Source organism: Oryzias latipes, chromosome 3 (genome assembly GCF_002234675.1).
Source record: "Oryzias latipes chromosome 3, ASM223467v1".
NCBI classification, from domain to species: Eukaryota; Metazoa; Chordata; class Actinopteri; order Beloniformes; family Adrianichthyidae; genus Oryzias; species Oryzias latipes.
Genome location: NC_019861.2, coordinates 14,074,281 through 14,087,327, shown reverse-complemented (window position 1 = coordinate 14,087,327; position 13,047 = coordinate 14,074,281). Strand labels below are relative to the sequence as shown.

The window sequence follows — 13,047 nt, the reverse complement described above, 5'->3', positions numbered from 1 at the left end:
TTGAGCTTTTGAAATGTAATCATGTGACTAAACATAAACTTGTGTACAAACAAGTCTTAATCTACATGGTGTTGGTCTAAAGTCTAACCTCACAGTCAGTAAAATGACATAAGCAGGTTCAAGGTTTTGACCTGAAGTTTTATCTGCACTTTTGATAAAGGAGTACAGTATACTAACAACCATTTAATAGAGTTATTATCCCTGGAAACAGAAAACTAGTTTTCTGATATTTTATTAGACAATTGTGATGATGGAATACTTTTTAGTTTACACAGATTAGAAGTAAAAAAAAAAAAACAGCAAATCAATTATTTTTCATATAATTTATAATCATTTGAGTTTTTCCTGACTTTTTGGCACCTTGTTGTACCAAGAAGAAGCAAACAAACAAAAAACAATACAACCATATAATTCCAGCAAAAAAAGGGAAACAGCCTACTGGTATGTATGAAGTGCATGTAACTTAAAAAAAGAGTCTGATAAAAATGTCACAGTGAAATAATGCACAAGCTGTTCTGTAGTAAAATTCCTTTTCACGTTTAAGAAGACACATGGGTTGCTGTTGCTGATTCCATTGCTGCTGATCAAATGCTGTTTGGTATCATGAAACTTTGAAGCCCCAGCATTTGTCTTCCAAACATCACAGAGGGACAGCCCTGACAGGCTGCTGTCAATCTGAGCAGCCAGATTTGCTGCAGCCGCAAGTTTAGTGCAGACATGAGCGTATAGGGACTAAGCCTGGAGGCTACAGCCTAATCACTGGGAATGAAGCGGACAACAAGCGGGCTTAGTGTTCTGGAAACACGCCATCAGGAGCAAAATAGCTCCATTCACTGACCATATAGCTTAGCTGAAAATGGGCTCCAGCTGCAGATGAACCCCCCTCTGGCACATTTGCAGTTTGAGGATTTGGAGAAAAAGTGTTCAATTGGAGAGGCTCAAACTGACATGTTCATCATTTTGAGCTCCTTGTTTTATTTAAAAAAATTCTGTGCTATTTTTTCTTTTTCTGTCATTTCCATAAAAATATGAACTGCAATCATAAATGTTATTAATAAATGCATGTAATAACTATAATAGTTTTCTTGAATCGTCCCTAACTACAGTGCTCACCTAACTTGTAAGATTCCATGGAAAATACATCTTTATCACCTGAATCAAACATAAAAACAACACTGTCATGGCTTCCCTTCTATAAGGGTAATTGTAAAAAGATTTGTTCGAAGATTCTTTTAAAAAAAACCTTTACTATCTATATCATTATCTTCAGTTAGTTAACAGTTTCCCTCTCAGTCTGTGGTGAACCTAGTGAAGATAAAGGTGAAGACATCATCTTTTCTCAGCAATCCTCTGACGGACTCAGTCAGTTGGTTGGGGGTTTGAATCCCAGTCTTAAAAACAACTTAAAACCACTTAAAGACCATGTCCTTTAGGAACCCCACGCATTCTTTAAAAGTAAGAAACCTGATGTTGCTGTGAAGTTAATGGAAAATTAAAGTTCCTATTAAATGGCTACATGCAAACAAACAAAAGCATAAACTATGAGCTAAAGTGTGATTGTTGTAAATTAAGTATTTGAAATACTTTTTTGTTGTCATTTTACGGGAAAATAGTTTAAAGAAGCATTTAAAATTGAACAAACATGAGGAAAACTGTCATTTTGAGTTTTTTCACTTTGCTTTTATGCACACTGAACATAATACTTTGCAAAGTCTTGTCATATAAATGTGCCGTTTTTTTCTATTCGACTTTTTTTTTTACTTGACCTGTTTATGGTTAGAAATTGTATAAAATAAAAACATTCACAGCAGCAAGTGCTAAAAGTCCCACTGAGGTCATCTTTCAAACTATTTTCAAAACGTTCCCAGCACTCTTTGATTATTTTTTCCCAAAATCAAAAAAGCTGTGTTGTTTTCTAAAACATTGTTTCTGCAGAGCAGCAGGAGTTTTTAGGAAATTTGCCTCTGAGTTGTGTGTGGAACTGTTGGTGCAGCTCAAGCCCGCCCCCACTTCCCATCATCCATCTATTTACACTCTCTCCTGCTAGCTTACAGCCCCTCACAGCCCCAACCTAATATTACCAATACAACAAAAAGCATCCAATTTTGAGCCAGATTTCATCTTAGACGAGGAAAACGAAGATGTACATAGATCTAGTTCTCTACAATGCATCAGAATGGAGCGGAGCAGGGAGCTTGTGTGTTGCAATGGCAGCATTTACATCACAACTACAAACTTTTGCCAACCGCACTTTCTCATCTGTTCCTGATTCACAAAATTTTGAATAAAGAAATACTTATTAATACAATATTAAAATTCATTTTATTTATCATGAGAAAAATGCTACAGGAATATGTTAAAAATGCCAAAAAACACAATTTTGATTGGAGCGCGTCTCCTAAAACAAACACAATCACTAATCCCAACTGTTCAAGTTTTTACATTATTTTCACCATCTTTTCATTTTATTTGCCTTTTTAAAGTCAGATGACTGTTATATCTAAATGTAAGCCTGTAAAACAATTAATATGTAACATAAAACATTTTGAAATGTGACTGTACGCATTATCCATTAGACACTAGAATAAGTAAAAGATTTAAAATGGCTGAAAAATCTGCATTTCTTGCTATGTTAACTCTTCTCTTTTATCTTTAAAAACACCATTCTTCAGGCCACAGATGCTGGCTGGATACATCAATTTACTGAAGAGAACCGAGATACAGGAAGTGCAGTGGGATGACCAACAAATAAAAGCTCAACATTTCCGATTATTTTAAATAAAAGACACGTTTTTGCATAAAATTGATGCTCCCACCCCTCTAAATCCAAGTGTTTGTGTCTCTTTATCAGTGTCTTAGCAGCCAGACTTCTTACATGACAGGAAACCACAGTGTTCTTTGCGCGTCGCTCGCGCTGTTGGAGCGTCGCTTCCCTTTGCGTCTGCAGATATTGACTCCTCTCGGAGGCAGACTCAACACGCATACTCACACTGCTGACCTGAGCTGGCTGCGTGCTGCATGTGTGTGCATGCGTGCGTGCGTGCGCGCATCACAGGGAATGTGAGCGGTCCCCAGAAAGCAGCAGCAGGATGGAGGGTCTCAAGGAGAATCTGGGAACTTTGGATTGACGCCCGGGAATAACGCACGGTCGGGCCGAGCCTCATCGGGTTTCTCGTGGATTTATAGATTTGGATGTTGTCTGTTTTCACCTTTTCCTTCTAGGCATCAGGGATTTCTACTTGGCTTGCGAGCTTTATCATTTTGGCGGACAAAATGCCATTCGCCAAAAGGATTGTGGAGCCGCAGCTTCTTTGCAGACACCAAATCCCTAACGATGAAGGTCTGCTTTTCGAGGACCTGTGTGCCATCAGCAACGTGGTTCTTTCCCGGACCTTGCGACAGCTGTCCGACCTGGCTCGGCATGCCTGCTCCCTATTTCAGGAGCTGGAGAACGACATCATATGCACCAACCAGCGAGTCTGGCATCTCCAGAAAAAAATAGGCCAGATACAACAGACTGCCAGTGCCCTGGACCCCAAAAAAGAGGCAGTGCGTAAGTAGACCACAGCAAGTGTTTGGGTGTACCAGAAAGGAATGATGCTCCTGATTTACGCATGAGCCGTGAGGGGGGTTTTATCATTCACATCACATGTGCGTCTTCATGCTTCGAAGGGCGCAGACCTTCTTCTTTTTTTCCTGAGCGGACACATGCCGTGGAAGCGGCCGCGTTCGCGCCCACTCAATAATGTGTCACAGGAGAGCATCGGCACATGTAATCATGAAGCAGCAGCAGCGAGGCGCGTTTTTTTCTGCGGGCAGGATGGACTGACCGCCCATGGGTTCCACTGACCACGCTCCAGCTGTGTGTTTGCATGTGTGTGTGTGTGCGTGTGTGTGTGCGGTGTGTGCGCTCGCAGGCAGGCAGGCAGGCAGGCATCGGGAGCGGATCGGAGGGGCGTGTGTCGGAGCTGCATTGGCTCAGCATCACTGCGGGTAGCGCACACCTGAAGCACATTCAGGCAGCGCTCTTTGGTGCACAAAGGCGGCCTCTTTCATGTGTCTGTCTGGTTTCAGGGGGGGGGGGTGGATCGGGTGGTGGTGGTGTTGGGGTACTGGGGTAGAAAATATGTTTTTTGCCTTTTGGAAAAAAAATGCGCGTTTTTGCCTGAGACAGAGAGAGAGAGAGAGAGAAAAGCGAGGGCTCAGGTTTTCACAGGCTACACCCGTGCGCCAAAACCCACCCTTCCCACCAACAGCGAAACCAGCACAGCATCTGTAATGAATCCAGATGTCGACAGTACAGGATAAATAAGATCTAATCACCATCATCCATGCAGACACTCCGAGGATTGCTGCATCCTGACTGGCAGGCAGGAAGGCTGCATTGTAACCGCGCCTTCTGCACAGCAGCCACATATTATTTATGTTCTCTGCAGTCCCTTCAGCATTAAGTCTACACATCTCAGACGTTTAGGTCCTCACTGCTTCAGCTCACCAGCCTGTTTGTTGAATCAGGGAGCATTGGGGGAGGTTGGGGGGGGGGCGCTAAAGCAATTGTTGGCTCATGAACTCCTCTCTTCAGATGTAAACCCTTCACACACACAGGAGCATAATGAGGCGGCCATGTCCTAATTAGATAAAACAGTCCCTCTATTGCTCTATTTAATCTTGTTTACTTTAGATCTGGATGAATGACGCTCTGATGTTCAAGGAAACGCAGGGTCTCTTTCTGTATAATTGTGCCACAATTTAGTCAAGTCCTTCTCCACTGTGACACATGAATGTCTGTCTGCAGCCACAGCTGACAGGGAACACCCTCCATGCCAGCCAAAGCTCTGGAGACTGCAAGCAAAAACTCCAACCTGCCCGTCCGTCTGCTGCACTTGTTGATCTGAGAAAAGCTATCGATTTGTCAGAAAGATTGTGTCTGCATCAGTAGCAGAAGAGAGATCAGCTATCTCTTAGCAACTGCATTCAGGATTGTGAGGGGTTGTGTGAATCTGCAGGACAACAGAGCCTGTGTGAGTGCATTAAATCCATTCAACAGGTCTAAAGTGTTTTTTAAACAAAAGAATATGATTTGAAATAACATAGCTTCTCGCATATGACACCATCTTTTTTGTTTTTCGTGAATTCTTTGATTTCAGGTGATACACTTATTGAATTCAGAAATCAAAGGGGGAATCGATTTCCGTCTTGTAAACACATGGCAGAAACCCAGAGTGCTACAATACTTGTGTTTGCACACATGCAGAGAAGTAGGGTCCCCAAAGTTCTCAGCTGTCTTTGGAGAGTATCAGGATTCACGGCAGTCAATGTGCTGCCATGTCGGTCTGATGGGCAAAGCAGGAAGAAGTGTTCAGGTGGTGCCGGGACGGACCGTGTCTGCCAGGGAAGCCATATTTTGTGTGGGACTTTTGTCAAAACAGTCTGTCATCTTCGCCTTTTTGGCTTGTTTGGTTGTTTGATTATAATTTTTGGTCAGGGATGCTTCATTCTACAAAAAGCCTGAAGGACACAAGTGAGTATTTTTGCCACTATGGGCTGTAGGATGGCTTAACAGACAGGAGACCTACAACTCGGTAGCTCAGAATAATGCAGATAAAATCTGCTGCAGCTCGGATGGTATGCAGCTTCAAATCACCATTAGCAACATAGTGAGGCTTAATAAAAGTGCACTAAGAAGATGCGTGAACATGTTTCGTTAGGATTTTTAGGAGATGACGATGACTTTTAAAACTTTTTGACACCAAAGGTTAGTGTTTTGAAGCAGAAGTTTTATTCTAACAAGTTTTATTCTGAGTGTGGCTGATACCATCTGTAGACTATTTTGTGAATTAAATTATTTGAGTTTGAATTTAGGTGCTCATTGACTTGTTTTTATGTGACTTGTGGCAAAAACAATACTAAACTGTTTTGCAACAGATAGATGATGTTTCAGAGTATGAATATTCAAGAGAAATTAATGAAATCATTCTCATTTGATCTTTTCTCCCTTTTTTTACCCCCCAAAGTACAAAAATCAACATCAGCAATTTCATCAGGAGTTGTCTCGCCAACAAGTCTCTCCCTCCTTTGGTTTCACAGTTGACTGATGACAGAGCACAGGCTTCCTCATGCAAACACATGAAACAGAGGAACAGAATAAGCCCAAAATGTTTCCCTGCTTATATGTCAACCCTGATTTCTCAGCTTCTCCACATTAGAAGGAGCTTCACATTTCTTTTTAGTAACCTGAAGAGCTCTTTTGTGGGGTGATGATCAAAGAGGTTGATTATTTCCAGTTGCACACATGCACACAGACCACATTCAGAGCAACAGTGACTCTGAAATACAGACCTTTATGCTCAAAAGGAAAGATTTAGCTGTCACGTCTAAGGTTTGTGACACACTGTTAAAAAAAAAGAAAGATTGGTTGAGGCAGAATGCAGCCTCCTAAAAACGGTGTGTTGTTTTTTGATCAACATTTTGTCAATGAATTCACAGAAAAGGCATGCACAAAAGCTTTATCACGGTTGATCGCAGGGGGACGTTTTTGTGATTATTAGCTTTGGTTACAGCTGATCCTATAGCCACTCACAGCTAAAAATACTAGTGTCAAATCTGCTTTCAGTCATGGCTCCAGCAGCTCCTCAACACAAAGACACGCATAGTAACAACAAACCTGGTTAGTTCCAGCCAAAGGCCTCATTCAAATTTATTTCACATTAATGCTTGGCTTTTCTTTTTACATGAAATGAGATGGCAAACCAAGTAAATGCAAAAAGACTGCTAAATTGACTTATTTTTAAAAAATTCAATTGCAGCAAAAAATGTTTATGACCCTGAAGATTCCCTATAATGAAAATGGTGTGTTTGACATGTTGTTGTGGCATTTTTCTGATGATGGAGTATATATATATATATATATATATAAAGAAGTGTAAAATTGCATTTCTGAGTATTTTATTATTTAAACCGTGGTAGTTCAGATGGAAAAATGACTTTGGAAAAAGAATTTATTTGTTTTGTAGAAAAGACAAGCATAGATTTATTATTATTTTTAATTTACCAAGTTTAAAACAAAAGTCTTTGAAATATTTAACTATATGTGGAGGGTCAACATTTGTTCCCCTTTAAAGTGACAGTAGTGCATTTGATACTCTGCATGTTTGATGCTTTCAGATGTTTACTAAAATGATCAGGCAGCAGTGGGGCACAGATATCTGGCATCTCAAAACGCATTTTTCTGCATCAAACAGGCCAGGTTATAACCACTATGCATAAGATTTACCTAGGTTGGAATAGTGCTTTTACTAAATGACACAACATATTTATGATATAAAATCAAAATTTACCCAAAATCTTTCCACATCAGACTCTGAGCACATGAATGCGGTGTCAAAAGAGAATTTTAAGAGTAAAATATGATTCATTAGGAAGTGGCTGTGATAGCCCTTATCTCTTCCTGGTAATCCAAATGAATTTGACTTTGAATGTTAATTTGTGTCAGTATGGCTCTTGGCAGCAGGGGACTGCTGTGTCTCTCAAGTCTGCATAGTAACAGAAGAGAAGGAGGCCGACTTTGACCTTTCAGCTGAGTCAGTCTTCCTCTGTGGTCATCCATTTTTACAAACTGCTGTCTGGATCACAACCAGCATCCCTTCAGGAGCACACACAAACCAATGCTGTTCAGGGAGCTTTTGGGTAAATTAGTAGAGGAAAGGACAGAGAGGGGGGGGGGGGGGTGCAGGAAGAAAATATGATGCCCAAAGGTCTATTTCTCACAACAAAATAACCTTTTTTCAAACATATTCATTTTGCATTAGATCACAGCTCTACTCTGAGAGCGGGTTTTTGCACTGGCACAGTCGCATTAGCAGGGACGGGCTTGACGTTGCAGCTCACACAAAGTCTTTACTTAGAGAATCAATTCAGATCTTTTCCTAATCCAAAAACGTGATAATTAAAGCTCTGTATGCTCTTTGGTGCATATTTCTTAATCATGCCAGTTTCTGCATATTCTTCTTTACCCCCCATCTTTTCTTTCTATTTCACCACGTCCATTCTGGTCCTCCTCTTTCTCTGCTTTCTCCTCTCTGTGTAAACCTCTTTCCTCACTGTCCTACTTTCCCCATCATCAGCAGCATGGAGAGACTTCTGCTTCTTGACAGCATATTTAATGTTTAATGCACTTTGATTTCCATCCAGACACAAGCTAGAGAGGAGAGAAGAGAGAAGGAGAGGAGATTTTGATCACTGAATGAAAGCGACGGATGAAATTAAAGGGTCGGGATAATAATTTGAAATGACAGTGAAAAATAAAATGATGACGAATGCTCAATAAGATTATTGGGAACGGCAAAAGAAACTACCTTTCTCCTATAAGCAGCCTTTGAAGCTTACAGCACATCAGCAGACAACATTGAACAGTGACGTCTGACTAGTTTCATAACACTTGTGAAAAATGGTTTGAACAATAAACACATACCAGTCTCAAATAGTCTCACGCTAACTTTTTGAATTGAAACCATTTTCTCATAATGCACGTCCAACCACTTTTCCTTAAAACCTTGAACGCTCTGACCACATCTGTCTTCTTTCCTACACGACAGTTTTCTAAACCAAACAATCTTTTGTTGCAACTAAAACTTTTGAAAGTTTTACTCTTGTTAATGATCTACTGAGGTAGCTGCCAGTGAAGGTTAATTCTTGTTTTTTCCTGTGTTGTTACACAGCTGTGGTTGACCTTAAAACAAGTCAAGTTTATTAAAGTATTAAAAGAAGCTCGTGCTTCTGCAGTTTTTATTTCTAAATGTGTGCTGCGTTCGACCTGTGTTTCCAGTGTCAAATGATGGCATCCGCGACAGGAATTCACTGATACTCAAAAATGTGTAAAGCAGGGGTTTGGCAAACCTGTCAAATCATGGGCCACAAAGGGTTCTAAAATTTGATAGAAGGGCTGGACCAGGAGCAGATGCTTGGACTGTTTTGGTAATTCACCATATTAGAGAAAGAAATAACATGGAATCTGGACAAAACATTTTATTTTAAAATTAATATATATTTTAAAACATAACATTTTTCAGATTTTGTTTCAAAACTGGAGATTTTGTTCTCGTCTTAGATCCAATTGCACCATTGACTTGATGTACCTCATGTAAAATACAAACTTAGAGACATGCTGTGTTCTTGTGGTGTTTGAATGAAAAACAAAGAATCTTCCAACACCACAAGGATTCTAGAGAAGGGGTCCCCAAACTTTTTCTTGTGAGGGCCACGATAACCTTTTTCTTCTCTGACCATGTGTCTAATTTTAAACTTATTTTGTCTTTCTTTTATTGTGAAGTACTTTGGTACACTGAAGGAGGTATAAAGTGCTATATGAATAAAGTTTAATTCATTCATTCATTCATTCATTCATTCATTCATTCATTCATTCATTCATTCATTCATTCATGGCCCTTTTAATAAAATAAACAACTCTATTTATGAATAAAAAATAACTCTCTCTGTGATCATCAAAGAAAAAAAGTCAGAAAAGTGATACTAATACATCTCAAAAATATAACCAATAATTAGTCGATCCTCTCCCATCATAGTCCCTTTGAGACTTTTGAGGGCTGCAGCTCCTCACACAGTTTGTGCTAAACTTTATGAATAAAACTGAGCCACTGCGTTGTGTCCTGGACGTCTGTTTCCCATCCAGTGATGAAAATGAAAAAAAGTCAGATTCTTATGTCTTCTGCTGCAGCTGGGCATATATTTGCATAAACCTTTTACCAGTACACTGTTCCCTCGTTTATTACAGGTGTTACGTTCTTGAAAAATAACCTCTGATCGATGAAATCCGCAGAGTAGGTTAGGTAAGTTCAAACCTTCATAGACAAATAAGTTCAGTATGACAGAATGAAAACAAAGATTTTCTTGTTATGGAAGATTTATGTAGATTTGGTGAGATGTATGCATTTTGTGCAGGAAACACAGGAGGAGCTTGATTGACAAGTTCAACGGCCAATCAGAATGCAGAACATGCAGAGCCAGTGCACTGTGAAAAAAATAAAGCATGCAAGTTCCACTGAAAAAATCACCAAAACAGCAAGAACGTAAAAGGTGAAGTGCAATATACTGTAGCCAAAATCTGACTTGCTAGCGTAACAAGACCCCTAGTGGTGATACAGTAAACTGCACCTTACAGCAGTTATTCTGAATTTCAAACAAGCTTCAATCTAGAAGTCAGAGTGGCCACCATTGCTACACTGACTCCAAAGAAAATCTCCAACCAACCTGTCTATCAATTTTTCATCTTTTGGAGGATCTTTATTTTTTTATTTTTTTGACATTTCAACTATTTACTAAGTATTAGAGAAAAAGATGATTCTGGGCAGTCAGCCTTTGCCTCTGAAAACTAGTGTTCTTTTGCGCTCTGAGTAAGCTGCTTTATCGAACACAAAGGTCCTCCCATTAAACCTTTAATATATGCACAGAAGTAGAAATGGCTCATCCTACGGTGAGAATCAGCCTGCTCAATTAATGTGATTAAATAGTTGCCTAAAAGATTTGAATTCTGTATAAATGAGAAAATTCCTCTTCCGACACTTCTATATTTAGAAAGCACCATGCAGGAATAAAAGTTGACATGCCAAAGAAAGATTTCAAAAAGGTTATCTCCATCCACTCGTCTTTGTGTAGAGACAACTATGATGTTGTTTTAAAATCCGAAAAACGTATACGTTTCCTACCTGTAGTACTATTTGTTTACTTGTCTGTTCGGCTTTACTCACAGAATCTCAGGAGATGTCACACGAGGAACAACAAAACAAGTTCTCTTTAAATAAGCACAGTTGTGTTTTACAGAGTAAGCAAGATGCTCAGCATATGTCCACTTATGCTGTCACAGAGTGATGTTGGGGAAGGCATGTGAAAAAAGAAAGGGGGGAAATGATGTGACAGCTCTGCGTGTTGTTGTTAGCAGTCACACAAGACAGGCCAGCTGCAGCTCTGCTTGGCACGCAAGAAACACACATGCGTGGTACTCAGCTCCTCCGAGTCTTCGTGTCACTGAGAGTCAAATCATAACTGCATATTGTTTGTTCTCATGCCCCAATTACCTCTTTACTAATTTTGGCTCAGGTGATTCCACTGCCTGATATAAAAAGGTAAACATACACCATTTACACCACCCATACCACAGATGTGGATGATAGCAGTGGATCCGTTTCTACAACGGCAATAACATCCATCAAAATTCATCAAATGGCACTTAACCCTTTCTACTGGTCTCAAACATTTTTAGGATTTTTCTGCTTATTTATGATGGACAAACTCAAAAAGATAAATAATGCACATACAGTGCATTATTTGTACAGAGTACAGAGAAACAGTTTTAAGTAAAAATCTTCCTTTAAATAATATTTTCACTCTGGTAAATTTCAATATCAATTGAAGAATGCTTTTAGGAAATAAACATGTAAATTGCCTTGTATTTGGTACTTCTGGTTTATTTTTTTAGACACCTTTTCTTTTAGACAAACTTGATATAAAATGTTTTTGAATAGTGTTTTTACAGTCAAGTGTTTGAACCAACTATAAAAGTAAAATATTGCATTAAATATACAATTAAAAAATCCAATAAGGCCAGGTTGTTTTTTATATTAGTTAATATTGTGTCACCTCTTAAAATTCTGTGACATGCCAATGTTGAAAAAGTTGTTTTAGTTTAGTTTAGTTTTTATCCTATCTAGCCATTTTGGTTTAGCAGTTAATCTAGTTTATTTATTCCAATATGGCGTTTAAAAGTTCTAACAGAAAGTTTTATTTATTTATTCATTTACAAAATGGCAAAGGCACTATGTAGTGCACTAGGTAGTGAGTAGAGAAGGATGTTGGACACAGCATGAGAGGGCATTAGAGTTAACTTTTAGCCATTAGTGTGCGTGTTGAGATTTTTGCAAAACTATTTGGGCATTTTTAAATGGTGCGTACAAACACCAACTCATAGGGCCCTCGTGGGCCCCATCACAGGAAGTGATGGGGAAAAGTTCACGATATGAAAAGTGCTATTCAAAACAGGATGATTCTGTGCGTCATATGTCTATTTTTAAACAGTAAAGAGATTTGGTGCTGCAATTAACCATTTCAAGAGCCACACAAAAGTCCAATGATTTTCTGTCAACAAAAAAAAGAAAAGCCATGACAGCATTTACTCAAAGGTTTATGTTGATCTTCTGAAATGTTGCTGTTTATTTTAAAGTAACCTGAAATAAAAGAACTGCAAGTGAAGACAGCTTCCTGTGAACAGAAAAGACGCCGTTTTCATCTCAACACTTTAATTTCTCTCATGCTAGGTTCACACCGGGCATGTGTTGCGTGTTCCATAACATGCTCAAACCAGGTTCTTGAATGCACTTTTGGCATATGGTGTTCTCACTGGACAGTCACCTCAACTATTGGTTTGCCCTCCATGATCAGATCATTTACAAATGGTTGGTACTTCTACGAATTAAGGGACTTTACCAATTACAACTACCAAATCCCACTCCCCAATTGGTCAAAGTCCAACTGATTTAACTTTTAACTTGTGTTTAATGGCCACTTTGCAGATAGAGCCTAAACAGCCTTTAAAAACTTGAGTGGCAACACAGGAGTGCAAGCACTTGAACATGGAAGCCCAAAACACATTTATGTGCGTTTACATCGACTTTTCATTAGAAGTAGCCGCATAAACGTGCATTGCCTCAGCCAGTTAGAATGTAGAATAAAACAGTTTAAACTAATGTGAAAAGAGTTCTTCAATGAATTGATAGACTCATATAGTAGCTATTGGCTCTTCATGGCTATTATAGTTGAGACAGGGCTGCGCAGTGGTGCAGCGGTTAGCACTCTTGGCTTAATAGAGTTTGCATGCTCCCCACTTGTATTTTATCTGGGCACTCCGGCTTCCCCACACTGTCCAAAAACATGCTTCATGGCTTGATTGATCACTGTACTTTGTCCCTTGGTGTGATTGTGTGTATGGGTGTGTGATAGTGTTGTTCTGCAACAGGATGGTGACCTGTTCAGGGTGTA

The 13,047-nt window shown here is 39.4% G+C and overlaps 1 protein-coding gene across 4 annotated transcripts in view; it reads left to right on the top strand.

Annotated features, from left to right (window-relative positions):
- The first annotated feature begins 2,972 nt into the window (after positions 1-2,972).
- The window catches only part of LOC101175303 (Nance-Horan syndrome protein), a 57,961-nt gene continuing 47,886 nt past the window's right edge, over positions 2,973-13,047 (top strand). For all 4 annotated transcript variants that reach the window (XM_023953340.1, XM_023953342.1, XM_023953341.1 and 1 more), the window contains exon 1: positions 2,973-3,553. In XM_023953340.1, coding sequence (XP_023809108.1) covers positions 3,274-3,553 — 280 coding nt within the window. In that variant the 5' untranslated portion in view covers positions 2,973-3,273. The remainder of the gene's footprint in view (positions 3,554-13,047) is intronic.